This window comes from Camelina sativa, chromosome 6 (genome assembly GCF_030686135.1).
Source record: "Camelina sativa cultivar CO46 ecotype springtype chromosome 6, ASM3068613v1".
Classification (NCBI taxonomy): domain Eukaryota; kingdom Viridiplantae; phylum Streptophyta; class Magnoliopsida; order Brassicales; family Brassicaceae; genus Camelina; species Camelina sativa.
Genome location: NC_141885.1, coordinates 15,829,374 through 15,855,153, shown reverse-complemented (window position 1 = coordinate 15,855,153; position 25,780 = coordinate 15,829,374). Strand labels below are relative to the sequence as shown.

Below are 25,780 nucleotides of genomic sequence, written 5' to 3'. Positions count from 1 at the left end.
TAGTCTTCTGGACCTAAAAAGCACAGCTTCACGAGAATATATACTCGATAGCGCACACACGCTGACTACAAGTACGTTTTGGTGAGTTTAACCACTCACAAGACTACAAGAGAATCCACGAGAAAACACACACACATTACTAATATAGTCTAGCGTTTAATTAGTTATATGTATTCTTGTGTTTACTGCAGATTGGATGATCTAACGCAATAAACTTATCCCCAAATGATTGAATGTAAGATCAACATTATCAAAGCTTCCTTCGATTGTTGAAATAAGTGACTAGTACATATTATGGATCATATTGTATTGTTAGTGTAATTAATAAATGATCAAATCATCATATTATGTTATTAAGCAAAGTGCTCTCTTCAATCGAAAGTCAACCTCAAAAATTTCTTATTTTTACTTTCGTTTAAACATCAATCTGTGAGAACTTGAGTACCGTTAAACAAGAAGAGGTTGCTGTTCTGACTTCTGAGTAACCGATACTACTCTACTCTCATGACTCAGAAAAAATGTGGGCCGACTTTTGCTTCGTTAGAATAATAAAAGTAGGCCGCAGCCCCTTAAGGCCCACAAATAAGAGAGAAAACCTTTAACGAGTAAAAAAAGTAAAAACCTCTTCACTTTTTATTACTGCTCTCTCGATAAACTTATTGCTGCCTCATCAAACTCTTGCCGGAAAAATAAACGTAGCTGTTTTTATCTTCTCCATGGACAGTTCGCCCGGCAAAGCTAATTTATTGGGTTTGTGTCTGCTGCTGCTGGGTGGCTCTCTCTTTATCTTATGTTTTATAAATAAATAAACATGTCTCGGCTACTCCAGCTGAAGAGGTTGTTGTTGAGTTTTAACCTTTGTTGCTGCTGCTGCTGCTCTTTTTCTTAAGGTAAGCGAGAGCTCAAAGATGATGTTCTGGAGACCAATCCGATTCTGAAAAAACATAAGGAAATATCCGAGGAGGAGGAGAAGGTAACAGCAACCTAACACTAAGCTGGTCGGATTCGATCCTCTTGTTCTTTACGTACACTATGTTCTAATAATGGCTACTCGATCTGTCGATCATTCATGTAACAGGAGACAACGAAAGTATTTTCTGATGATAGTCTCCAGCATCAGATCAAAGGAAGGGTCGAGTTGTTGTTGGAGACAAATTCTGACCAGGCTAATAATTTAATTCCAGTGAAGGTATAATTTTTGAAAATCTAAATCTTGTATTATGTTCAATTAAGCATCTTGTTGTTTTTGTTATCCTAAATGAATTAGATATGTAACAGGAGGAGGAGGAGGAGACTGTGGAAAGACTTGATGAAACTCCCGATTTCTTAAAGTCAATTGCATCATTAGTAGTAAGAAAAAAGACGCTCTTTGTTGACCATCTCGCTGTCGGTCTTGATATGTCAGATATCATAAATTTCTTCAAAGATTTTGGACAAGTTGTTAGTGTTCAACTTACTTTAAACCACGAGGGTAAGCGTACTTCCAGTGGCTTTGTTGAGTTTGCTTCTGCTAACGAAGGAAAGAAGGTGAGAGATTAGTTTATAATAGTTTAATGATGAAATGTATTTGAAATCTAGTGTATGTATGTATACTTGTGATGTCAACAATTTACTAGTATTTCTGATTCTACTGCAGGCGCAGGAAATGAAGAATGGTAAACTTTGGTGCGGTAATAATATTACTCTTCTTCTCGTGGCTGAGATTGCTCCCTACCCTCCACGACCCAAGTAAATTGATTCCCCATGTTATGACGATTTGTTTCTCTATTCTTGTTATTGCTATGCCATTACCCAAGATTTAACGCTATGGTTTTTCTTTAATTAGGTATTGCCTATATCACAAGGTTTGGTAAGGGATTCAACTATTTTGCTCTTTGTTACCAATACCACATTAGGTGAAGTTATTGATATGCATGGAGAGATCACTAGCTAGGGTTTTTGTTATTCCAGGAACATAGACCACCTTCGACAAGAAAGCCTTCCCATAGAAGAAGACGAAGAGGAAACACCTCCCTACTTTGTTGAGGTACCTCTTCTTATAATACTTCAAAATTTGCCAGGCTCAGAAGAAACGCTTAGGCTTATTTCTTGGGCTGAATCTTTACATGAGTCATACTTTTTTTTGTTATGCAATTAAACTCCTTTTTCTCCTATTCGGTTCAATTCTATATTCATGCTAACACACTTGGCTGTTAAATTTATTCAGACAGTTGCAAAAATAAGAAAGACGCTCTTTGTTGCCAATCTCTCTCCCCAAACTAAATTATCACATATGTAAGTACGTAACACCTTATAAATTCTCACTTTCCTTCTCGGACCAAAACTGATATTTTATCCTCCATTTTTTTCAGCATCAATTTTTTCCAAGATGTTGGAGAAGTTGTTAGTCTTCGACTTATTGTAAACCCCGAGGGTAAGCATGTGGGCTATGGTTTTGTTGAGTTTGCTTCTCCTTGCGTAGCAAAGAAGGTGAGGGTAGTTTTGTGGTAATGATGAAAAATTATAGTATTAATGTAATTTGAAAAGTGTATACTTAAAATGAAGAATCTATAAGTAGTTATTTGAAAGTACGATTTCTGATTAAGTCTTACATACTGTAGGCGCTGGAAGAGAAGAATGGTGAATATTTGCACGATCACAGGATTTTTCTTGATGTGGCTAAGACAGCTCCATACTCTCCGCGATCCAAGTAATTAAATTGATTTTCCATGTTATGGATATTTTTTAATGTTACCTTTGGTTGTAACTTATTGCTATAGTTCTGATGCCATTACAGAAGAAGACTAACGCTATTATTCTTTTTGTTAATTAGGTGCAACCTTGTAGAGAAGCTTTGGTAAGAGATTTAACTATTTACCTCTTGACTTTGTTTATCATGAGCACACTGGGTGAAGTTTTTGGTGTACATGGGGAGAGATCACAAGAGTTTTTGATATTCCAGGTACGAAGACTACCTTTTAAGAGAAAGCCGTCTGGTAGTAGAAGATGAGACAATGGAAGGACTTGATGAAACTCACATTTTTGTTCAGGTACCCCTTCTACTTTATTAGTAGGGATGAATCTTTTTAGATGAGGCTACTTTTTGTTGTTATGCAGTTAAAGTCATTTTCTCTTTAAGAGTCAGTTCTAACAAACTTGGCTCTTGAATTCAGGCAGTTGTTGTAAGAAAGAAGACGCTCTGTGTTTCCCATTTCCCTAACCAAGCTAAAATATCAGATATGTAAGTAACACCTTTAATTTCCTCTTCCGTTCTTGGATCAATTTTTTTCATGACTAAATACTTTATCCTCCATTTTTACAGCATCAATTTCTTCAAAGATGTCGCAACAATTGTTCATGTCCGACTTGCTGTAAACCACAAGGGCAAGCAATTATTTCACAATGCCTTTGTTGAGTTTTCTTCTGCTAATGATGCAAACAAGGTGCGATTAGTTTAATATTGATGATGAAAAAAGTAGTGTATACTATCACGACGGAGAATATATAAGTAGTTATTTCTAAGTACGATTGCTGACTAAATTTTTATACTGTAGGCGCTGGAAAAGGATAGTGAATATTTGCTCAATCGCAAGATTCATCTAGATGTGGCTAAGGCAGCTCCATACTCTCTACGACCCAAGTAAATCAATTTTACCATGTTAGGGAGATTTGTTTCTGTAACACTGGTTGTAACTTATTGCTAGAGTTTTGATGGCATTACAGAAGACTAACTCTATTATTTTTGTTAATTTAGGTATTGCATAGATCACAAAGTTTGGTAAGGGATGTAAGCCTCATAAGTTTATTATCAAGAGCACGTTGGGTGATGTTTTTGGTATACATGGATGGAGAGATCACAAGGGTTTTTGATATTCCAGGTATGAAGACTACATTCGACAAGAAAGCCTTCTGATAGAAGAAGATGAGACAATGGAAGGACTTGATGAAACTCCCAATTTTGTTGAGGTACCTCTTCTTATTATCTTGAAATAAATCATGCTTCAGAGGAAACGCTTTAGCGGTGTAATAACTGAACTATTGCCACAAAGGCGAAAGATGACTTACTCTAGGGATGAATCTACATTTTGTTGATATGCAATTTAAGTCCTTTTCCTCCTTAAGAGTCGTGCTAACACACTTGGCTATTTAAATTCAGGAAGTTGCCGTAAGAAAAAAGACGCTCTATATTGCCAATCTCCCATTGAAAATTAAAATACAACATATGTAAGTAGCACATACATATATTTTCATCATTCGTTCTTGGAGCAAGTTTTTCATGGCGGCTGATATTTTATCTTCCATTTTTACAGCATCGATTTCTTCAAAGATGTTGGAGAAGTTTTTAGTGTTCGGCTTATTGTAAACCACATGGGTAAGCATGTGGGTTGTGGCTTTGTTGAGTTTGCTTCTGCTAACGAAGCAAAGAAGGTGAGAGTAGTATGTTACGGACCATCTATTTGCTTGAGAACTAAGAAACGATTGAAAGCTTAGCTCCCTCTTAACCCTAATTCTCTCTTAGAGATTAAGGTTAATTCTTGGGACTTGATATTCTCATTAGCATAAGGAGTCCTTTTATAGACCCTAGTACCACCGACCTAAACCTTAATAAGTAAATATTCCAAAGCCTTAATCTAATTATGAAAAGGAAACCTAATAATCTAATAATAAGTTAAGGGTTCATGGTCTACGTGTACCACGATCCGTATCATTACTCCCCTCCTCGATTAGGAGCTTGTCCTCAAGCTCCGGTTTATCTCCATCAGCTTCTTCGTCTCTTCCCTCCACGTCGACTTGTCTTTCAAGTCTCATGTCTTTTGCTCGTTGAATCCTCAATGCCATAGCTTCAGGTAGAGACTCCTCCTCCTAAATCTCCATCGCAAGAAGTGATTTGTTGATGATCCCCTCCGCCATGTGAGTCGGTGATTTTAGCTCTAACACAGCTCGTATCTCCGGCTCAACCGAAGCTTCAGCTCCTAACGTTGCCGTCACGGTTGTCTTCACGACCAATGGTTTCGAAGTCATTCTCTCCACCTCCTCTCTCCTCATGTGGTTTGGTTCCTCTATCTTTGAAACCGGAACCGCAACCAACACCGGATCTGGTTTTGAAGTCACCGTCTCCATCACGGCTGCTTGGAACTCCTTCAACATCTCCATAATCTTTTCATAGTGCTTATCGAATATCTTATCAAAATTTCCCATCAGATCGAACGGCTCAGCTCCCTTCATAGGATCGTTCCGCTCTGATACCAAATGTTACGGACCAACTATTTGCTTGAGAACTAAGAAACGATTGAAAGCTTAGCTCCCTCTTAACCCTAATTCTCTCTTAGAGATTAAGGTTAATTCTTAGGGCTTGATATTCTCATTAGCATAAGGAGTCCTTTTATAGACCCTAGTACAACCGACCTAAACCTTAATAAGTAAATATTCCAAAGCCTTAATCTAATTATGAAAAGGAAACCTAATAATCTAATAATAAGTTAAGGCTTCATGGTCTACATGATACCACGATCCATATCATAGTAAAATGATGAAAAGTATTTAAGTATTCATTTGAAAAGTAGTGTATACTTATGAAAGTACCCATAGCTGATTTAATCTTTCATAATGTAGGCACTGCAAAAGAAGAACCAAGGAAGATTGCAGAGTCATTTTGTTTTTCTTGACGTGGCTGAGATAGCTCCATACCCTCTCCGACCCAAGTAAATTAATTTTTCCATGTTATGGTGATTTGTTTCTTGAACGTATTGCTTAGAGTTTTGATCTCATTGTAGAAGTTTAATGATATTATTTTTGTTAATTAGGTACGACCTGGCAGAGAAGCTTTGGTAAGCTTTTTTAACTATTTGCCTTATGAGTTTTGTTATCAAGAGCACATGGGGTGAAATTTTTGGTATACATGGGGAGAGATCACAAGGGTTTTTGTTTATTTCAGGTATGAAGATTATCAACGACGAGAAAGCCTTCTGATAGAAGAAGATGATTTGGAGACCAAACCCACTAGGAAAATGAAGCTCTTTGGTGTATACAAGCAGGCAATCTTGGACTCATCTTGCGGTAAGAAGATTACCTTCTCTGACGACACTCTGATAGAAGAAGATGAAGCTCTTTGCTGTTTTTAACTCCTAATAATACAATGCAACTATTTAATTACTTCGGGTTTTCTGATGTTCTAGCTAAGGTTTTTGTCTGAGCGTCCGTTAAAATATGCTCAAGTTTGAATGTAAAATCATTATTATATAAACTCATAATTATATATCAACAAAAACAACAAATGTGGGAGTTAATGTACTTTATCTAGTTACTTAGTCGAAGAGACATTTCAGTCGAACTCAAATTTAGAACTTACGCAATATTTGTTCAAAAGAGCACTTCATTCTACAATTTGTAAGATATTAATTTGGGTATGATTAAAAACTAATTAGAATGTTTTAGCTATCAAATAATAGCTAAACCCCATCATCATTGGTAGTCTTCAAATACTATGCAATTGTATTCTTCAATTAAACAATAGAAAAGTGCAAAGAAGACTCAAAAATTCTTATTTTTACTTCTGTTCAAACATCAATCTGTTAAGACTTGAGTACCGTTAACGAGAGGTTGCTGTTCCGGGTAACCGATGCTACTCTCATCACTCAGAATGCTATAGTCAAAATCGTCAAAATCATCGTCATCGTCTTCTTCTTCTTCTTTTTCAGACTCTGTTTCTTCTTCTTGAGTCGCCAAGTTAGGCTCAGCTTTTCTTTTCTCTAATGTCTGCTTAATGGCATCATCATAAGACATATCATACCACACGTTGCCTTTCCCAACAATGGATTTGTTGTGTGCATCCTTCATCCTCTCTTGCTTGCTAATCTCTGAGTTCTTAGGCTCTCCCCAGTAGTCATACTGGTAGAGTGCACTTGTTGGATCGTACTGGTCTTTCCCAAAGAAGTTTCCTGGCTTATACCTCCCTGGTTCCTCCAATGGTAAACCAAGTGCTTGACGACTGAAACATAGATTCTCAAGCATCAACACTTTTTTCGAAAAAACATGCTCTCTCACTTTGATAAGTTAAGTTTTTCACTTACGAGCTGATATCTCTGAGCAATGCTTCTCTTTCCTCCATAGATCGGCGCCAGTGTAAGAAATCATACTCGTCCATCTCTATATTTCGTCTAAGCTTGTCGATTTTGTATCCTTCTCCTCTGGCTTTAGCTTCCATCATTAGTTTATTGTGGTGCTGCAGAAGACAATAGGATAGATTTGACCACTATCAGTATGAAAAGAAGCCTCACAATTGAAATACAAAGTGCTAAACCTTAGATGGAATTATGACAACGAAGTTAATCGGAGTTACCAAGACAGTGTGAAATGGAAAACTATGATAAAGAAAGATAAATGAGAATATTGCCATAGCAGCGGGTCAAGGGAAATTGGAGACGAGAAGTAGTGAAAGGGTTTAAACCTGGCGCTCTGTCAATGCAGCCTCTAAGTCAAGTTCCTTGACACTCGTTTTCTGCCAGAAAAAGATAGCGTTTCATCAGGAAGCTTAAGACAATATGGGTCACGAACACACCAGAAGAAAAACTCTCACCAGAATCACTTTTGGCAATTTGGTTTTCTTATAATAAGCTTCCCCATACTCAATATCCTTTTGTTCATCAAAGTCTTCATCATCAGATAATTCTGATAGTTTTTTGCCTTTGTATTTTTCAGGGTTAGCTTCGTAATCATCCAAAATCATTTGCTCAGCTACATGTATTTGCCACAGCTGCAAACGGGAAAGAAATGTGCTGAAGGTTTCACAAAAATTAGAAAGCCAATATAAACCTAACGAGTAAACAAAGCAGAAAACTCAAAACCAACCCTTTTGCGCAGGAAATTACCTTGTCGACATACGGGTGATCAGAGAGCAGCCCTTCCTCCTCTGGTTTCGATCCTGGATCTTTTCTAGGTTCAGGAGGTCTTCCACAATCTCGCTGTACAAACAATGTATTAAAAAAGAGGGAGAGACTTCAAAAAAAAAAAAAAAAATTAATTGACATTCTAGGAAAGGATTCTACTAACCCGTATCTCATCTGGATTAGTATCCCCATCACGGTGAAATATTGGTGGGAAGTCAAACTTATTAAAGCTGGAGCAGGATTGTAAAAACACAGTCAACAAACATACAATAACCAAAGACTATTTGAGGACTGAACCAATGTCAATTTTTACTGGACTTGAAAAGGAAAGAAAGACATATGAATTACATACATCATGTGATCTATATTAGGATGGACGAAGCGCAACTCTAACGGAAACCGAAACCGGTATGGATCTCTTTTTGCCTGAAAGAACAGATTAAACACGAGAATAAAAAAATTTCCATTCAGATTTTATTAATGTGAAAGAGAAATGTGCCTTAAGATTACCGTGATCTCAACAATAACATGCATCCCAACTCTTATGAAATGCCGGATCCAAAACCAGTCATTACCTTTTATTGGAACCCACCTGCAAACGCACAGACACATAAACTCAAAACTATCCCATAGAGCATTTGACACTAGAGACAACATTTGACAGCTTATATACCCTATAAGTACAAAAATCACATATGATTTAGCTATATATACAAACTAACAGCACGTAGACATACCCTTCATGAACACCTCCAATGTCAACAAATGCTCCCTGATACAGATGCAGAGTGGTAACTGTGCCTTCACAAATCTGCAGGGACATTACAATATTTCTCATCTAACCGATCGATATTCACAATAAACAAGGCCTAGGAATAGGATCCTTACCATCCCTGGATAGTAAAAGGGAAGCTCATACTGCACAGAAAGAAAAAAGCAATTAACTTCAAACAGTTTATCACCTAGCAAACGAGTCAAATCATCAAGTCAGGAGTAGTGTTCTTACCATCCCATCTTCATAATCCTTCCCTCTTTTCCTTCTACCCGGATAAAAATCCTGATCATACTGGATAAAAGCAAAAAACTCATTCTCTTAGCCATTAAGCGAATGATGTCTCACTGTTCAAACCACTCAGTAAGACCTAACATTAACAATGAAGGTAAGCAAAAAAGCTATCATAAAAAAACGAACCTTGTAAGATTCTTCCTCCAACCTATCTGTATTAGCTTCAACCCATTCACTATACTGTTTCAAGAAAACCTTAAACCTCTCCAAACACATCTTATCAACAGCAGCCTCTTCACCAACCCTCAAATCCTTATCCAAATCCTCAAGCCAAACCCTCTCAGCCATCAACTTATGAGCTTCCCTAATAAACTCAAGCTCCTTCCTATCAACTTCCCAACCTCTCGGCGGCCAATCACGCGGCGGAATCTGCCTAAGAACCATCGGACCAGCCCAAGACGTCTCCAAAGGCGGAGGCTTATCACCTCTAATCTCAAACTGCTTAGCGTACCATTCATCCTCCGTAATCCCCATCTCCTTAATCTTCTTCTTCCTATACGACGGTCTCAGCATCTTAAACGCCTCGATCGCCTCCGGTGACTGAAGCGGAACCTCTTCACCTTCGTTAAGCGATTTACGAGCGAAGTCGGCTTCAGGTGTGAGAACCTCTTCCCATGGAGCCCAACCGCGTTCGATCCAGTTACGTCGTCTAGCTTCGTCCTCTGTATCTTTGTCCTTCGGTCCGAATTTCTCGAGGAACGTCTCGTCGACGGGGAATTCGTCGGAGCTGAAGCCGCGGCAAGGGGGTAAGTCAATACGGCGAGGTTGAAGCCATTGGAATCCGGTGGAGAGTGATTTGGGTTTGCAGAAATTAGGGTTTTTTGAAATGGGGAAGGTGAAATTGAGATTGGTTTGGCAAATCTGCATCATTCCATTCGCCTCTCTTCAGGGTTTTTGAGGGTTTAAGAGAGTGAAGAAGTGAGAAAGAGTGGATAAGCTTCATTTCATTTACAGCGAAGAAGAAAGGTTAAGTTTTTGATTTACCCCCATATTTATGACATTATTTGATTTCGAACCTACGTATTTCTGATTGATCAGTTAAGCCCGTACTAATTCAAATTTGAAGAATAAAGTGTATTATATGGATGAGTCATCGTATATATCCAAACATATTAATTTGACCCCAAATGTTTTTAATTGATCAGTACTATCAACAAGGTTTGGCTAAAGGTCATTTTATGCAGTGATTTAGAAAACAGCTAGACATGATTATGTTTAGATATGTTTTGATATAGGCATAGGGTTAAAGGGATTTTGTCTATATGCTTGCCAGTTGCCAATAAAACATGAGAAATGAACTAGTCTGTCAAATCTGATCTAGTGTCTTGCCTCACCTAAGTCATGATTTGAGGACATCATCAAGAAGAGTGATAGAAGACGGAAATATTACATTATTTTTCTATAGACTCCTTACAAAACATAGTTGTCTAGTTAAGTTGTACATTAACATAATCAAAGTACAATCAATACATATGAACTTGAGAGATATGTGTTTACAAATCACTCTTGAGTCGTCTCTGTCTTCATGTTTCGTGCTTGAGCTTGATTCTTGTACTTGCAAAACATGGACAGTACTGATGGGTTCTTCTTGTTCTTTAACTGTTTCGAGCTTTCACATGATTCTATAGCCATTGCATCATGAGTGTCTCCTATTTGTGTATCCGAAGAGAAGACCAGAGACGGTGATGATGATGATGATGATGATAATGACAGATTCTCTTCACCCTCTGTTTCTGATGAAGTCTCCAGTTTTGATCCTTGCTTAAGCTTCAACAGTGTTGACTCTACAATGCCATACAAAAAAAATTAAAGATTCAATCAAAAGGATTTGAAAACGTAGATCCCTTCTATATGAAATTAGTTCTAGGTTTCTCTTGATTTCATTATCCAGGATCTTGAAATCGAGGGCTTTAACTGTAAAATCTGAGATTGGAAAGAGGGTAGTACCGTAGACGGAGAGAGGATCGTCTTTGATGATTTTCGCCGGATATCTCTCCAAACAGTCAGGCGAAGATGGCGGCGGTCTCAGCCTCCCAAACATATCTCTCTCTCGACTCAATTAGATCTGATCTTCTTCTTCTTCTTTGAGTTGAAATCTAAAATACGGCAACAAAATAATGATTTTTTTTTTTTTTTTGGCGCTTCAGATTGATAAAAAAGAGCGGGAACAGAACAGGTCGGGTCGGGTCGGGTCAGACCAGTTTCCTTTTAAGCCGAAACCAGCATCGGCCCAATTAATGCTATTATACTGGGCCCTTCGTCTCTTAGTATGATTTAACCATTAAACCACATTTTCATTATTAGCAAAAAAAAATTCCATAAAATTTAGTATTAAAAGCATTATAGAGAAGAAAAAATATATTTAATGTAAAATATTAATTTTTATTAATGTACCCGTTTTAGCATTGGCTAAAATATTGTTTTTTTTAAACAGGATATAATAATATTCAGTAACTTATAAAGATATAATTTGATATTTTGATCAAATGTCTTTAACTGTATGGCATTCCTACAATAATTAATGTAATGTAAATATATATATAGTACATATATTGAGCACAAAATCAAAATTATTTTTGTCACACCAGTAAATACATTATGTATATTTATAAGATTTATACTGAAAATCTTAGATTTATAATTGGGAAATAAAATTATCAGATATAAAATTAAATGAAATTTAGTATTTAACTAGATGTCAAGTTAATTCCAGTGAAAACAAATGAATAAAGAAGATGCATTTCTTCACAGATGATCTATATTAGTTTATTTTTGAGTGTTCTTTTTTTTTCCCCCACAAAATGATATTTTATTTCTTTCAAGAATTATCGATACTCAAAATAAAAATTGAATCACACTAATGATTTGATTCTATATTTTGCCAAAAAAGGAAAAAATAATAATTTCTGTAAAGAAAAAAATATTTAGACAAAACTTAAAAAGATTCAGTAAATATATCTACAGAACAGAAACCAAAGTGACACAAAATCATCTTGACCATTGAGTCGTTGACTTAAAAAAAACAAAGTAAATAGAATCAACGGCCAAAAGAGCCTTTACGTAATCCGTCTGCTATATTAACTCGGAAAAAAAGAAAAAAAGGTTTTACAAGAGAAGAAGAGAAGAGGGAAAATAGCAGCAAGAGAAGAAACACTGAGAGAAAAGAGAAGAGCTCTCTACCCATTTTTTTGTTTCCTTTGATCGATATCAATGTCGAGAAGACGAAGTAATCGAGTTACGAATAGTAAATTCGTCACGAGTCCTGGACGTGTTACTATTATTGATGGTAATTTCAATCACTTTCTCTTTTCTTCTTCTTCTTCTCTCTGCCTCGATTTTTATATATTCAAATGTCTTTTTTTTTTCTTTTTCTGGGGGGGTTTTCTAAGGTTTCTAATTTCGTGCTTTACGCAATTTTGGAGATTAGGGTTTTTGGGGGTTTTCGATTTTAACTTTGAAATTGGTTTGTGTGTGTGTGTTTTTTTTTTCCTTTCCTGGAATTTTCCAAGTGACGAGAGACTGTTTCTATTCATGTGTTGTGTGCTTTGTACATTCTCTGTAGTAATGCTACTAAATTTGGAGTTTTAGGGCTAATTTGGTCTGGTTTGGTGAATTGTATCAAGTGAGAACTTTTCAGGCATTTGCTTAAATTTTGGGATTTTATGACTATGGTTTCTTGAAATGTATTATATATCTAGTTCTGATTTTGTGAAGTTTTTTTTTTTTGGGGTTTGATCAACATTGTCTCTTTGATTTACAGATTGTGAGGAAGATGAGTATTTACACCACAGGTCGTGTTGGAAGCATATTGCTGTCTTGAACAAGCGTGTTTCTAAACCAAAGCGAGCCAAGGAGTTAGAGATATTGAAATTGACTGCACCTTGTTTCTATGACGAATGCACACGCCGTGGGAGGTCTAAACGAAGGATCAAGTGCAAGTATTTAGCTTCCAAGCTACGGAAAAAACTCAATTCCAAAGCATTTGTAGCTTACCTAGAGTAAGCAATATTCTTTTTTACCTAGCATTGTGCTTATTTGTGGGTTCTTTTTCTTATTGGTTTACTTAAGTTTTTGAGTAATGTGAATTAGGGATGTATGTAGGAGCTTCTCGGATGAGAAAAAGAACTCTTTTGTCTACTTAGATTGTTTATGGTTCAGTATGTACAAAAGCGAAAACCAAAATATTCGAAGCAGTGTTTTTGATTCCATCAAGACAAAGCAGATCTTCTCTAAGAAATATGTTTTTCTTCCTATTGTCTACTGGTGAGTTAATTTTGCCGTATATGTTCTTGAAATGGTTTTTGCAATGCAACTGTTTTGACTATTTTTCTTTAATTTCCCTTAGGAGCCATTGGACTTTGTTGATCTTTTGCAATTTTGGGGAGGATCTTGATTCTGATAACACATGCATGTTGTTTCTTGATTCGCTACAAACAACCGACTCTTCACAGCGGCTTGAACCAGATATAAGAAAGTGAGTACTCTCTCTTGTTCTTTTTCCAATCTTCAGCAAAGAAGAATGATATTGTTGTGTAAACGCTTGTGTGATAGATAATATGTTTGTGCTTCTTCTTTGATTTCAGGTTTGTGTTGGACATGTATAGAACCGAAGGAAGAACTGAAGACCAAAGATTGGTTGATGAAATCCCGCTCCATGTGCCAGTGGTAATTGAGTGCATCTACCAAGTTGGATATATTTCTTGATTCTTGTGTCTCAGAATTGGATCGACTTATCATTATTGCAGGTTCCGCAGCAGACAAATGATGTGGAATGTGGGAGCTTTGTCCTCTACTACATCCAGCGGTTCATAGAAGATGCCCCTGAGAAATTCAGCGTTGATGATATGCCATATTTTGTAAGTTTACCATTCTATGAACATTTTATAGTTGTTTACGATAAGTGGCATTTTGTTTTTGGTGGATCTTGAAATGTCCCGCCCGGTTTCGCTTATGATTTGCAGATGAAAGAGGATTGGTTTAGCCATAAAGACTTGGAAGAGTTCTGTGACAAGCTTGATTCTTTAGGAACCATTCATTGACTGAAGAGATAATTTCTAATGGCTTTAACACATCAGCATAGCGCAGAAGATTAGGTCCAGCTTTGAATATGAGAAGATGAATTTGGAAAGATTCAAAAGAGTACAGAGATTCTGAATAAGTTACCAGTTGGTATGGAATCTCAAACTTCATCAGGAGGAATCTAAGAGTTTTTTTCTTCTATGCGTGTTCTTTGATACATCTATCAAACTGTTGTTATGCTTTTTTCCGGGGGCTTCCTGTTGTTAATCTTGTTTAGCGGCAACCAATTAATATCTTTTGCATCATTGATTAGTTCAGATATATAAATGGAAAAATTCTGAACCTTAGGAAGATGAAAGTATCTATTTTTAGCATCTGTAATTCGTATCTAAAGTTGAAACAGTGGTCAGCTGCTGAATCAGATTTTGTTAATCTGTTTTTCATCACTCCTAATATAGAGAAATCAGTTTGGTATCTGGCTCTGTAGTCACTAATCAGGAGCATGGTCACATATCAAATCCCAAAACTTTGTAATAGATATCAAAAATCGATCAACAAATGAGTTCTTTAGTGAAGAAATGTTACTACACAGAAGCGATTATAGCCAAATTAATGGGACTGAAGTTTCTAGAGATGAACATTTGAAGAAGGGAGTTTGATATTGATTGATGTCAGCTTAGAGATAACAGAGGGTAGACTTATGTTTACTGATCCAGTGCTGCTGCCGCTACTTCCGCCAGTTGATTCTAAAGCTCGGGAAGTTTGAAGAGCCATCTCGGCATGGAGTTGGAGACATGACAAAGCCATCTGATACAACACAACGAATAAGCTTAATTGTTACTTGATCACGTTGTAAGCTAATCAAAAACCACAGACTCTTTATTTCCTTGGGAGAATGTATGACTTACTGTGTAACAGTCTCGGTCGATGTCCGAGTCAGCTATTTGAAGAGCCCAAGTTCTGATCCATTCAAGAGCTCTGGAAAGATCAAGATTTCCTTCAACCAAGGTTGAGACTATGTAAGACGGGTTAAGGGCGACCAAAACAGAAGAGGCTGCAAAAAGGACCGCTCTTCGAACATAGGCTTCTGGGTGATTGCATACTTCCCTGTATTGTTTTGGTTAAAGTATACAAATATTCAGTATATATGCAAAAGCTTGGATATAAGATCAATAAGATAAAAAGTGATGACGCACCTTCGTTGTAACATATCTAGAAGAGAGATAGCTAATACAGATGCTTCTGGATGCATTGATGCACATTGCATACAGACGCCGAGCATATGAACAAGTTTTCCAAGGACAATAAAGTCCCTACCAAGTAAGTCAACACCATGTCGTTTCTTGTCAAACTGTTTCATGGCTGGAAGCATAAATGCTGCCGCATATAGTGGAAATCTATTCTGAGACCAGTCAGTACTGTTTTGATCTCTGTCTGCTGATTTGAGGCTCCACCTTCGACTTTTTCCTTTCTTCGTCTGTCCAGGTTTTGACTGTAGCTCTCTCTCAAATCGATTTGCCCAATTCAGGTGAAAAGATCCTGTCTCGGAGACCTTTTTCCACGGAGTACTCGCATTGCTAGGCAAATACCAAGGTTGAGGATCTGATATACTTGATATCAGAGGTCCCCGTGAATCGTGTTTAGGTTTCAGGGTCATGGAATTAGCAAGCTCCCGAGCTGCTTCAGCCATGACATCAAGTATCATTATGCGCTGACTTACATCTACATTAGGCGAATACAAACTATTGTTAAGGGTTTCAAGGGATTCAAATGGACGGGTCACAAGCAATGCAATTAGAGCCCTTTGCCGCTTCTCTTCTGCTGAATCTTCTTCACCTTCAATTGTTATATCAGAGCAGCGAACCTGTATAAGAGTTCGAGCAAGATCACCAGCTATATGAGTCAGTTCATCAGGTGATGCTCGCACAAGTTTCTCTGCAACAAATATAGCTTTCTCCACCTGCAGCACGAAATATAATATTACCATCTTACAATGAAAAGATTCAATGTCACAGACAATTCTCTCTGTAGTAACGTACCCCATCAACATCATCAGTTTTCCGAAGAGCTCCAACGACATCGACCAAATGTGTAAATTGTTTCCCTAAATCCTTGTCATCATCTAATAGATCATATGGCTCCAAAGAAGTGACACTTGAATTATCAGAGCTGACACTTGCGTCGTCATCATCTTTATCACTCTCTGTTTCACAGTTTAAAGTAGCCAAATCAACTATTTCATCTGGATCAGCCAATACAAAATCAGAAACGTTCTTGCTCTTGCGATTTTTCTTTTCCTTGTCTCTGCGGCTAGAGCCATTTACTTCAGTTAAGGAGGCTGATGCTTTGGTTTCACCATCTTCACTTTCCATTGTATTTGTGACTGACGGGACACCTCCCACAGCCGTTTGCAATCCAAATTCCCAGTCAATTGCATTCCCAGTGAATGAATCATCAAGGTACAGAGGATTCTTCGGGTCAATTACTTTAGAGAACATAAAGGCAATAGAGCTAGCCATTTTCCGTACCAGATCTCCTGGGTTCTCCAGTCTACCTGTTGACAACAATAAGCACGAGAAATAAGACCACAAAAGCGTTTAATTTCTTTACCAAAGATACCAAAAGAGATAAATTCGTACAGCTAACTCCTTGAAGAATACTGTGCATTACATCCTTCGTTCTATCTAGTTCCTCTCTTGACATGTTCTCCAGGCAAAGTCCAAGAGCTGCAGTTATATCTGCAACATCAATGTTACGGGAAACAGAAGTCTAAAGCAGTAGCAGGAAGGTTAAATCATTGCTTCACCGTCCAAATATTTGAGAATACAGAAAACCCTATTAAAATAGTGATCTATTCATATGCATTTAAAAGAAAGAAGAGGATACACGCTTGCTGCTCAAACGGGACGGACTGCAGAAACTCCCCTTTTGACCAAACTGAGGCTAGTCGCTGTGTTGTCTCAAGCAGTCCTTGCACGACATCACCTTTAGCAAGTGTATTAGTAAGCGGTGGGCACTCAAGAACTGAAAATTGTAAGATCCATCGCAGACAACGGATGGGAAACACTTTCCATAGCAAAAATTTGTCAACAAATATGGACCTGAAAAAACAAATTACACAAAATTATTTGCAAAATTGACTAAACTGGGAAAAAACAAAAGACAGCAAATCGTTTCCCTATGTCAACAGCATTATTTCAAATCATTAAGACGGTAATGATCAAGGAAAAAGGGGTATCTCAACAAAGAATTAAGCTGCCATAGAAATCATTTTGCTTGCCTCACTGATGCCTGATGAATTAAATTGCGATGAAACAACGTCCAAATAGTCCAGAAAGCTTCAACATCACTTGCATGCTCAGCATATAGCTGATGTAAAACTTGTTCAGCCATTTTCTCAAGAGCATACGGATCTGTCACTGCTTCCATAGTTTTCGACCAAATTTGGGGTGTCGGGTCCAACTGAAATGTTTCCATCTCAATAGAACCCATCTTTGAGTTTAGTAACCTCCTAACATGAGCTAGGACATGAGGTGTTACTCTACTTAACAACAAATCTGCAGATTAAAAACACATAATGTAAAATACATCATGATTTCTGTCATAAAAATAACTTCAATCAAAAAGCATAATCACACCATCCAAAGCTTATCAGTCAATAACAGAGTACAAGATAATTCTATTCTGGCACTAGGATCAGATCTACATTCTCACAACTTCCTATTACAGGGGACAGATAATGGATACAACAAGCAAGTCCGTGGTAATTTACAACGCTAGAGAAACGAAAAATAGAGCTAAAATTATTAAACAACACAGTAAGATGAGAAGTGTAATGCTCGGAGCATATATACCTGATAATCCACGTCGACAGATGCGGGAAAAAATTTTCCCAACAAATGATAAAACAAAAACTGTGCTATTGGCCTCAGTGCAGGAAGCTCGGTCGTCCAATATTTGTAGTAGCTGATCGGTAATGTGCTTGAAGTACAAGCTTTATGGACTCATGTAAAAGATAAACACTGAACTCTACGAAATAGATAAGTAACAATAAAGGTATATAATTACTTAAGGGAGGCTAAAAGACATCAAATTGAAGGAGCTAGAGTCTGCGTTCATAGAGAAAAGGATACTGGGAAGAAAGTAATGGTGGGGATTTCAACCGTGCTTTATCAGGAATGGAGGTCAAGATCTGTGATAGCCTAGATAACAAAGACTTGAGACTTCCATTCCTAGAAATATCTCCTTGATAACTATCACCAATTTCCTTTGTTATCTTGATCAGTCCAGCATTTTCAAGCAAACACAATATAAGCAATCTGTCATTAAAAGCAAAATCATATCACCACAGGCTAAGACTACACTAATAGTCGCATTTCCATCAGCTACAGTCAAAATATATCAGTGGACAGAGATTCATATGCAGATAAAATGTCAAAATGGCCGCTTGAGCCACTAAGATAAGTGATATTGTCTACATCTTCAGAACACGCCTAAACATGACTTAAGTAATTGAAAGGTGAGGATTAATGAAAACTTTGGTCACTGAGGCGATAATAAACACACAAGAAACTACCCTTAGCTGTAAAATCTTATGAAGCAAAAAGTTTGATGAAGACGCTCAATGGAAAAGAACAAAAGGAAACAGCCAAAACAAAAGTGTTGTTTCAGAGTACCTTTCCACATTAATCTGGACAGAATTAGCATCAAAGCCACCATTTTCCACACGATGTAGGAAAGGAACCAAGACCTGAACAACCTCGATAACAGGTCCATCTAAGAAGAAGACATCATACAAATGTTTCTGCACTGAAATAGGGAAACAAGACAGCCAATCCGAAGCAACATCTGCAATAAAACAAGAATAAGTTAAAAATAACTTCCAAATTAGATCAAGAAAACAACAAATTGATAACAATCAAATCAACAAGGGCTAACAAATTCACCCTAACACAATCAGAAAAAGTGGATTTTGATAAAACTTACCAAGTAACAAAACCCGAGCAAACGTTGGAAACGCAACACCTCTGTAGAACGTTTCCAACCAATCATTTCTCTCATCTACAGAAGGAACTACGGAGCTACAGACCTGTATGGCCGACCAAATACAGAATCATAAGGTAAGCTCAAAGGTTCCTGAACCAAAGTAACAATGTGGAAAGATTCAAAATTTCCCCAAAAAAAATCATAGTAAAAATTACAAACCCTTTCTCTGTACTTCTCACCAATACTCCCTGCAATTTAATGGAGGGGGCGAAGGAATCAATTAAGTTTCCATAACAACAAAATAGCTCAAAATCTGAAGTCTTGAATGGAGAAGGGATTGAGGTGATAAGGTTAGAGTAGATGAAGAAGTGAGTGTCGATTACCGGAAAACAACGATGGATCGACCGGGAAGAGAAGAACGGCGAGGGAATGAATAGCGGAGATCACCTGGTCTACGTGCTTCGCATCAGCAATGGCAGAGATGGCTTCTGACACCTTGTGGAGCAAAATTTTCTGAAGATTTCTCTCTTGCTTAGTCGCTTCGGCCATGGAAGAAACTCTCTAGAGAGAGCGAAACTAGAATTCGTCCGTACAAGAAAACTTTAGGAAGAAGTGCAAAACCGTCGTCGTTTGGTTTTTTCTTTTGTGTTTGAAAGCATACGACGACGTTTCTAGTAGCAAATGTTGATAATTTGATTTTGATTTTAAGTTTTTAACTCTAATTCGGAGAAGAAAAAAAATATATATTATAACTTGACATGGAATTTTTTAAAGTTTATTTACAAGTTTATGTAAGAATCTCACATACTCACATATCATCTTATTGGATTAGTAAACCAGCTCCTACCACTAATCTAGTAAATGAAGAGAAAGAGTTAGAGGTGAAACGGTAGAGAAAACTCTCCATGGCAATGTACTACCGAGTACGGAGGAAGTGATGGACTTTGCTGAGATGATGAATTTTATTTATAAAAATAGGACAAAAGAGCAATTTTGGAAGACAAAGTCACCTTTTTGGTGAATCTTTGTATATATTGTTCAAATTATATATATATATATATGCACCTTTTTGTTTTCTTTTCCTCTTTGCTAATCAGAAGTAAGAAACCAGATTAGCATGCATTATTTCATGACGTGATTAAAAGCTTTCACATGCATATACGATCAGCTACGTTTCCATACACAAATTAACAATCCCCTTAACCAACAATATGTTAGCTTTATTCTTTAAGCAAACAAAAAGCTTCAATTTAGAGGTGAAACCAGTAGGAAGAGAAAGCTCTCCACGGCAACACTCCCAAAACCCAATTATTTTAAGTATGATTTTAAACACAATTCCAAGAGACCATTGTCCAACATATGGATTGCTTGCAAAACTAAAGAAATGTCAACAAAGTGAATAGTAATGATAATATGAATATAGACCATGGTGAATTGTGTTTGTTACTACTTCCAGAAACTCTCGAAATCAAAAGATCAGTGAATTGGGTTTGTTACTACTTCCAGAAATTCTTGGTGACTTTGTTGAAGATGTTGAGTATTAAAGGTGTTATCAGTTCAAGAGCTCCGAACTCCGAACTCCGAATTCCATTCACCTTCCTATCCGAGGAAGTAACAACAAATTTTTTTTGATGTTATATTCAAAACATAATAATTATTACTTTCCCTTTATCTGATTTAAAAGAATATTGCTAATAAAAAATAAATAATATTTTTGAAAATATTATTTTTTGAAAAATATCAAATTAGAAAAATAGATTCAGGTGGTGAGTATTGCATGCATTATTTTATCACTTGCTTAAAAGCTTTCACATGCATATACCATCAGCTAGGTTTCCATACACAAATTAACAATCCCCTTAACCAACAATATGTTTAGCTTTATTCTTTAATCAAACAAGAAGCTTCAATTTTTTTTTGAACTAAACCGGTACGTAGAGAAAGCTCTCCATGGCACCACTCCCAAAACCCATTTATTTTAAGTATGATTTTAAAATTATTTATGTCTATTTATTAGATGCTCACAATTCCACGAGACCATTGTCCAACATATGGATTGCTTGTAAAACTAAATAAATGTCAACAAAGTGCAAAAGTAAAGGATTATATGAATATAAACTATGTATATGGCTCTCAAAACCAAAATGTCTTACTTTAGGTGAATTGTGTTTCTTACTACTTTTAGACTTTGCTAATCAAGGTGCTGAGTATTGGACTTGAAAGAAACTCTCCCTGACTTTGCTAATCAAAGTGCTGAGAATTGGACTATTCAAGAGCTCTGAAGTCCATGTGTTTTCTTTATCAGAGAAAGTAACAACTTATATTTTATTCAAAACGTGATAATTATTGTTTTTCTTATAAATTATAATAAGAGAATATTACTAATAAAAAATAAATCGTATTTTTAAATATATTATTTTAAAAATAAATATATTAAATATAAATTAATAATTATTCAATTATAAATAAATTAATAATTATTGATTATATAAGAATATTAATTTCAATCTCAATATTATTAATTTATAGAAGTTTTACTGTATATAGAGACTCATATATTGAATGATTTATGAAAATTAACTCAATATATATAATTTTCCTTTAAAGATAAGCTAATATCAAAAGCTTTCCTTGTTCAAGGGATAACTACCTACAATTTTAATGTCATACATAAGAAAATGGACATGAAGGTTAAGTATCATAATGGTAACTTGATGTGGTTAGTATGGAGAAGATATGATATTTTAGTTAATCAATGAATGCGTACACATGATGCACCATCACTTAAAGCATTTTACTCTTGTCTAAATCACTAGAATTCAATAACCGAAAATCTTCATATCTTTTTAGATCATATAGATTTGCGTGGAGGAAGAGAATTGTTTGTCTCACATTATCGAATCAAGAAGCTAACAGGGTAATGAGGAAGTTAAGCTTATATCAATTGATGGGGAGAAGATTAGATGATTTTGGTATCTGATATTTGTTATATTAAAACATTTTGGTCTTCCAAAACTCCTCTTCAACAATGCGGGACAAACATAAACATATTTTAAAACTAACACATAAATATAGTGGGCACAAACATAAACATATTTTAAAACTAACACATAAATATAGTGGGCCTTGTCATGATAAAGAGCTATTATGAAGTCTATTGCACAACTTAACTTTTAGATTATTCTGGAGCTGAGTTCAATTCGTCGACGTTGCTTGTGGGTTTTACAATATTGAACGTGGGCTTTACTACTTAGGCTATTGCAAATTAAGTAGACCTTTTTTTTGGTAGGGGCTAATTAAGTAGACCTAAACAAGGCTCATTATAATTTTTGTGAATCAAAAAGAGTATACTAGTACATTTGGATAAAAACAAAATTTCTAGAAAAAAAACCAGCGTAAGAAGAATCAGGATGACTTTTGTAACCTAAAAGCATAATAGTATACTCTTTAAACAATTCTTTTATAAACTGTTTAGTTTCTTGATCAACAAGTTACTAAATCTAGGACGAGTGAAAGTGCCGCCGAGGAACATATCGGCCATGACCTTATACATGGCCTCGGTCAAGTGCACTCCATCCCAATTGATGTATTGACTCGGATCTTTACACGCCGTAGCTGCAGCCGTCCCACACGTCTGGAACACCTGAAAGTTGTACGGCTCTCCGGTTCCACAGCACGCCTTGAACTTCTCGGTGATGCCGTACTTGCGAGGGTTTTGAATCACCGCACGGTACGCGTTCCAGTAATCTGCGTAGACTATTGTGGCAGTCGGATACTTAATCCTGCATTTATTACATAACTAGTAGTATTAAAAACAGAAATTTTTAATATTGTTTCTATCGATTCGTTCTTATCCAACGCATTTCTAACATAAATTAAATACATATAGAGGACAGCAACTAATATTATAGTACCGCAATTTCTGAAGTACTATTAAGTTGATTTTAAAGATAATGCAAGTACAACCACGAGAGGTTTGTTTTTCTTACCTATCAAATCACCTCGAAATAGTACTACTATATGATATCCTAAAACTTATGACATTGATGTTCAATAAATTTCCAATCGCAGCAAATTTTGATATTCTTATAAAATGTAATCTTAATTAAATAATTGAAGGGTGCTTTTTTTTTTTTCAAGAATATAATTTTGGATGAGTTTGATATATACATTTTCTTTTTGTAGACTGAGTTTAAAATGTGTTTTCCTAAAGTCCTACTAATAACTTCAAATCATTTTTTTGGGTGTGTTATAAAGATTGGAACACTAAAAAAAAAAACATCAAATATTTTAAATCTTTTGAATTACTAATCATATGGCATGCAAACTTATGTATTTTTGTTAAGCATATGTATAAACCGGAGGGTATTATAAAAAAAACTGACCTAAGTTGTTTAAGTTTGGATTGAAGAGCAAGATTGTGAATGTAACTTTGGTTATTGGCACTCTTCACACAACCTAGACTGTCCCGATCATCTTCTGCGGCTAATGACATTGCTAACGTCAAGCATCCAGTTGCCGGATGTCCTTGTACCAACATATATTTCACACCTTTGTTCAACAATGTCTGCGGTCATGATTCAAAAATGTTACTAACGAAAGATAATACAAATACAACCAATTCAACCCAAACCGGCCGGTCGGTTAGGTCCATGGTCATGGGCTTCTTACTCTATCTATAATCTCAAGCTGGTTACTTAATCATGAGACCAATCGGTTGAATCACTTCAATATCATGACTAACGCAACTAATTTTTGCTCCCGTATTTATAAGTTATATGATATTTTTATATACATATGCAAATTATATGTAACAGAGATGATTCAAAATTACCTCCAAAAATCTTGTAAAAGTTGAAATGCTAAGTTGTCTAATGGTATCGCTTGACACAGTAGAACCAAGGGTGTATGCATAATCGTTAACTCCGATTTCTCCAATCCAAAAGAGAGAATCTTGAAACAACGAAACCTTCTGATCCGTTCCAAGTGTCTCTAAATACTTCTCGAACCAGCCGAGCTCTGTTTCTATAGACTGAGGAGTCATATCAAGCGATAGATTGTTCTTCACGAAAAACGCGTATTTGATCACCGTAGCTCCAGAGACGGCGAAGTTAACGCCGTGAGCATCCGTGGCCGTGCCGTTACTACCTTTGGTTGATCTCAGGCCAAGATACGGTGGCAGAAACGGTAGGTTCATCGACTGTGCAACGAAGTCGATGGTGAGACGGCCGTCGGTGTAACGATTCGTTGGCCGTCCGAAATAAGTCATGCCGTATGGAGGACTTGACAAGTGTCCGAATCCGGCTGGTCCTTCTCCGGAGCGTGAGTTTCCGGTGTCGGTGAAAGAGTCCCCGAAGGCGTAGATTTTGTTGAATGGACGGTGGACGTTCGGAACTGGCGCCGCGGAGGAGACGGTGGAGAAGAGGAGGATCACGACGGAGACGGCGGCTGTGAGGAGGAGAGAGATGGAGGAAGGCATTGTGTGAAAGGAAGTGAGTTTTGAAATTAGAGGTTATATTATGAGAGTGGTCGTGTGTTATATATATATGTAGTGGTGAAAAAATAAAATAAAAAACGTATTTATTGTTAACAAATTTCTGGTAGATGAGATCCAAATTTAGTTTTAAAATTAAATTTATTTATTGTGAAAAATTATATATAGTCTTTTTTGGTTATTTGTTAGTATCCCCGAGAACTCTAGCTATAGAGGAACCATTTATAGCCTTAGATGAAAATTTGTGGTGCTTATATTTTTAACAAAGAAAAAACAAAAACAAAAAAGTACGTGTAAAGCTTAAACCCCACAAAATATTTGGGAATTGGATTGGATGATTTTTTTTTTTAATTTTTTATGTGGTCTATATGTATATTGTATGATTAGTTTTAAAAGTTTATTTTTGTTTTGTTTATTTATGTTTATATGTTAAATTTTAATTTAAACCCATTTTACGTTAGGTGTTTGATACAAAGTAAATGTAAACAGAAGAAGTTTTAACTAGTGACGGCAATGCACTTTTTTGTTATATATATCATCCAACAACACAATATTGAAGAATTTCATTATTTGCTAGTTAGTATTAAAAACGATCATGGCACACTATACTTAACTTAGGTGTGGACCTAGCGTTCAGTTATATGCAATAATATAATATGAATTACTGTGTTATACTATTACATTAATAAAGTAATATAGTATATGAGAAACATATCGTAGAAATTAGATTTCCACAATCAATTTGTTTATGAAAAAAAATAAATTTAGTAAAGTAATCTTTCTAAAAAACCGATCTAAGCTTTGAAATTAGAAAAAAAGAGAATTGATCTCGAAAAATTAGGGTTTAGATTGCTAAGAACAAGAAGAGAACTGAATAATTGTATTCAATCATGGATGCTTTACCATAGAGAAATCTCTCCCTATTTATACATATTCATAGATCGCTTAATATATTAACTTTCCTTATGAGACGAACTGAAATAAAGAAAGTTGCTTTATCTCTTAAGTCGGCCGCCGAGCGAAGTGGAAGTCGGTTCTTCTCCTTCGAGGTTGGGTTTCCTCCGTCCGAATTGGGCTTAAATGACCTAATTGAGTTCTTAACCGGATTCCCGGTTAAATAACCAAATTGTCTTTCTGGTTTAGTTCGGTATATCGGGGGTGCTAAATCCCGCACCAACAATTAGTCCCCCCAGTTCTGAATATTCGAAATTCAATTCAAATATTTTTGAACTATGGAAAAGAGAATATCCGATCTAAACCATAAAGAATTATTTGATTTTACCCGGATTTCCGCGTCATATCACTGTGAATCGTCCGAACGACACGTGTCGTTTGCGTCACATCTGCTAG

The 25,780-nt window shown here is 36.3% G+C and overlaps 6 protein-coding genes across 8 annotated transcripts; 2 read left to right on the top strand and 4 right to left on the bottom strand.

The window, feature by feature from the left end:
* The first annotated feature begins 650 nt into the window (after positions 1-650).
* Positions 651-6,287, top strand: LOC104698965 (uncharacterized). The gene is made up of 22 exons (XM_087453095.1): positions 651-750; positions 891-973; positions 1,079-1,189; positions 1,279-1,527; positions 1,637-1,728; positions 1,826-1,849; positions 1,951-2,026; positions 2,207-2,274; positions 2,352-2,469; positions 2,601-2,689; positions 2,813-2,836; positions 2,942-3,029; positions 3,153-3,220; positions 3,302-3,422; positions 3,534-3,619; positions 3,734-3,757; positions 3,858-3,945; positions 4,136-4,203; positions 4,290-4,407; positions 5,593-5,681; positions 5,784-5,807; positions 5,915-6,287. The coding sequence occupies exons 1-22, from the start codon at positions 717-719 to the stop codon at positions 6,099-6,101; spliced, it is 1,929 nt and encodes a 642-aa protein (XP_087309221.1). The 5' UTR covers positions 651-716; the 3' UTR covers positions 6,102-6,287.
* Positions 6,288-6,378: 91 nt separating this feature from the next.
* LOC104791066 (protein PLASTID TRANSCRIPTIONALLY ACTIVE 10) lies at positions 6,379-9,886 on the bottom strand. Its single transcript, XM_010516866.3, has 12 exons — positions 9,058-9,886; positions 8,872-8,931; positions 8,754-8,783; positions 8,603-8,676; positions 8,376-8,457; positions 8,218-8,291; positions 8,029-8,095; positions 7,848-7,940; positions 7,556-7,732; positions 7,427-7,477; positions 7,050-7,201; positions 6,379-6,967 (listed from the first exon to the last, which is right to left on the bottom strand). Exons 1-12 carry the CDS (start codon positions 9,799-9,801, stop codon positions 6,544-6,546), a joined length of 2,028 nt encoding a protein of 675 aa, XP_010515168.1. The 5' UTR covers positions 9,802-9,886; the 3' UTR covers positions 6,379-6,543.
* A 413-nt stretch (positions 9,887-10,299) lies between these two features.
* LOC104791064 (uncharacterized) lies at positions 10,300-11,050 on the bottom strand. Its single transcript, XM_010516865.3, has 2 exons — positions 10,879-11,050; positions 10,300-10,715 (listed from the first exon to the last, which is right to left on the bottom strand). The coding sequence occupies exons 1-2, from the start codon at positions 10,970-10,972 to the stop codon at positions 10,432-10,434; spliced, it is 378 nt and encodes a 125-aa protein (XP_010515167.2). The 5' UTR covers positions 10,973-11,050; the 3' UTR covers positions 10,300-10,431.
* A 989-nt stretch (positions 11,051-12,039) lies between these two features.
* LOC104791063 (putative ubiquitin-like-specific protease 2A) lies at positions 12,040-14,324 on the top strand. 2 transcript variants are annotated; one of them, XM_010516864.3, is made up of 7 exons: positions 12,040-12,217; positions 12,692-12,929; positions 13,033-13,194; positions 13,277-13,405; positions 13,515-13,596; positions 13,677-13,787; positions 13,893-14,324. In XM_010516864.3, the coding sequence occupies exons 1-7, from the start codon at positions 12,142-12,144 to the stop codon at positions 13,968-13,970; spliced, it is 876 nt and encodes a 291-aa protein (XP_010515166.1). In that variant the 5' UTR covers positions 12,040-12,141; the 3' UTR covers positions 13,971-14,324. The 2 variants fall into 2 exon arrangements, with proteins under 2 accessions (XP_010515166.1, XP_010515165.1); XM_010516863.3 differs by having other exon boundaries at positions 13,021-13,194.
* Positions 14,325-14,461: 137 nt separating this feature from the next.
* On the bottom strand, positions 14,462-19,736 carry LOC104698964 (uncharacterized). Of its 2 annotated transcripts, XM_087453093.1 has the most exons (13): positions 19,320-19,736; positions 19,156-19,184; positions 18,937-19,039; positions 18,627-18,798; positions 18,084-18,269; positions 17,805-17,944; positions 17,231-17,507; positions 16,837-17,051; positions 16,590-16,688; positions 15,990-16,504; positions 15,147-15,910; positions 14,859-15,057; positions 14,462-14,757 (listed from the first exon to the last, which is right to left on the bottom strand). In XM_087453093.1, exons 1-13 carry the CDS (start codon positions 19,483-19,485, stop codon positions 14,578-14,580), a joined length of 3,045 nt encoding a protein of 1,014 aa, XP_087309219.1. In that variant the 5' UTR covers positions 19,486-19,736; the 3' UTR covers positions 14,462-14,577. The 2 variants fall into 2 exon arrangements, with proteins under 2 accessions (XP_087309219.1, XP_087309220.1); XM_087453094.1 differs by lacking the exon at positions 19,156-19,184 and having other exon boundaries at positions 19,320-19,552.
* A 2,501-nt stretch (positions 19,737-22,237) lies between these two features.
* Positions 22,238-24,626, bottom strand: LOC104791062 (GDSL esterase/lipase At3g48460). Its single transcript, XM_010516862.3, has 3 exons — positions 23,771-24,626; positions 23,322-23,503; positions 22,238-22,718 (listed from the first exon to the last, which is right to left on the bottom strand). Exons 1-3 carry the CDS (start codon positions 24,413-24,415, stop codon positions 22,397-22,399), a joined length of 1,149 nt encoding a protein of 382 aa, XP_010515164.2. The 5' UTR covers positions 24,416-24,626; the 3' UTR covers positions 22,238-22,396.
* Between the last annotated feature and the right edge of the window lie 1,154 nt (positions 24,627-25,780).

What these genes read in the sequence shown, in the direction of transcription:
- LOC104698965 (XM_087453095.1), top strand. Translation starts at nt 717, where the DNA reads ATGGACAGTTCGCCCGGCAAAGCTAATTTATTGG. An exon ending in CAAACTAAATTATCACATAT is followed by an intron (nt 2,275 to 2,351) that starts GTAAGTACGTAA and finishes CATTTTTTTCAG; the next exon opens with CATCAATTTTTTCCAAGATG. An exon ending in GACCTGGCAGAGAAGCTTTG is followed by an intron (nt 5,808 to 5,914) that starts GTAAGCTTTTTT and finishes TGTTTATTTCAG; the next exon opens with GTATGAAGATTATCAACGAC.
- LOC104791066 (XM_010516866.3), bottom strand. Translation starts at nt 9,801, where the DNA reads ATGATGCAGATTTGCCAAACCAATCTCAATTTCACCTTCCCCATTTCA. An exon ending in TGGAGGAAGAATCTTACAAG is followed by an intron (nt 8,932 to 9,057) that starts GTTCGTTTTTTT and finishes GCTTTTATCCAG; the next exon opens with TATGATCAGGATTTTTATCC. An exon ending in CCTTTTACTATCCAGGGATG is followed by an intron (nt 8,677 to 8,753) that starts GTAAGGATCCTA and finishes ATGTCCCTGCAG; the next exon opens with ATTTGTGAAGGCACAGTTAC.
- LOC104791064 (XM_010516865.3), bottom strand. Translation starts at nt 10,972, where the DNA reads ATGTTTGGGAGGCTGAGACCGCCGCCATCTTCGCCTGACTGTTTGGAG. An exon ending in CGATCCTCTCTCCGTCTACG is followed by an intron (nt 10,716 to 10,878) that starts GTACTACCCTCT and finishes ATGGCATTGTAG; the next exon opens with AGTCAACACTGTTGAAGCTT.
- LOC104791063 (XM_010516863.3), top strand. Translation starts at nt 12,142, where the DNA reads ATGTCGAGAAGACGAAGTAATCGAGTTACGAATAGTAAATTCGTCACG. An exon ending in ACGTGTTACTATTATTGATG is followed by an intron (nt 12,218 to 12,691) that starts GTAATTTCAATC and finishes TTTGATTTACAG; the next exon opens with ATTGTGAGGAAGATGAGTAT. An exon ending in TTGATGATATGCCATATTTT is followed by an intron (nt 13,788 to 13,892) that starts GTAAGTTTACCA and finishes TATGATTTGCAG; the next exon opens with ATGAAAGAGGATTGGTTTAG.
- LOC104698964 (XM_087453093.1), bottom strand. Translation starts at nt 19,485, where the DNA reads ATGGCCGAAGCGACTAAGCAAGAGAGAAATCTTCAGAAAATTTTGCTC. An exon ending in AAACTGATGATGTTGATGGG is followed by an intron (nt 15,911 to 15,989) that starts GTACGTTACTAC and finishes TTCGTGCTGCAG; the next exon opens with GTGGAGAAAGCTATATTTGT. An exon ending in CTAGATATGTTACAACGAAG is followed by an intron (nt 15,058 to 15,146) that starts GTGCGTCATCAC and finishes AAAACAATACAG; the next exon opens with GGAAGTATGCAATCACCCAG.
- LOC104791062 (XM_010516862.3), bottom strand. Translation starts at nt 24,415, where the DNA reads ATGCCTTCCTCCATCTCTCTCCTCCTCACAGCCGCCGTCTCCGTCGTG. An exon ending in CTTTTACAAGATTTTTGGAG is followed by an intron (nt 23,504 to 23,770) that starts GTAATTTTGAAT and finishes TCATGACCGCAG; the next exon opens with ACATTGTTGAACAAAGGTGT. An exon ending in TCCAAACTTAAACAACTTAG is followed by an intron (nt 22,719 to 23,321) that starts GTCAGTTTTTTT and finishes TAATAAATGCAG; the next exon opens with GATTAAGTATCCGACTGCCA.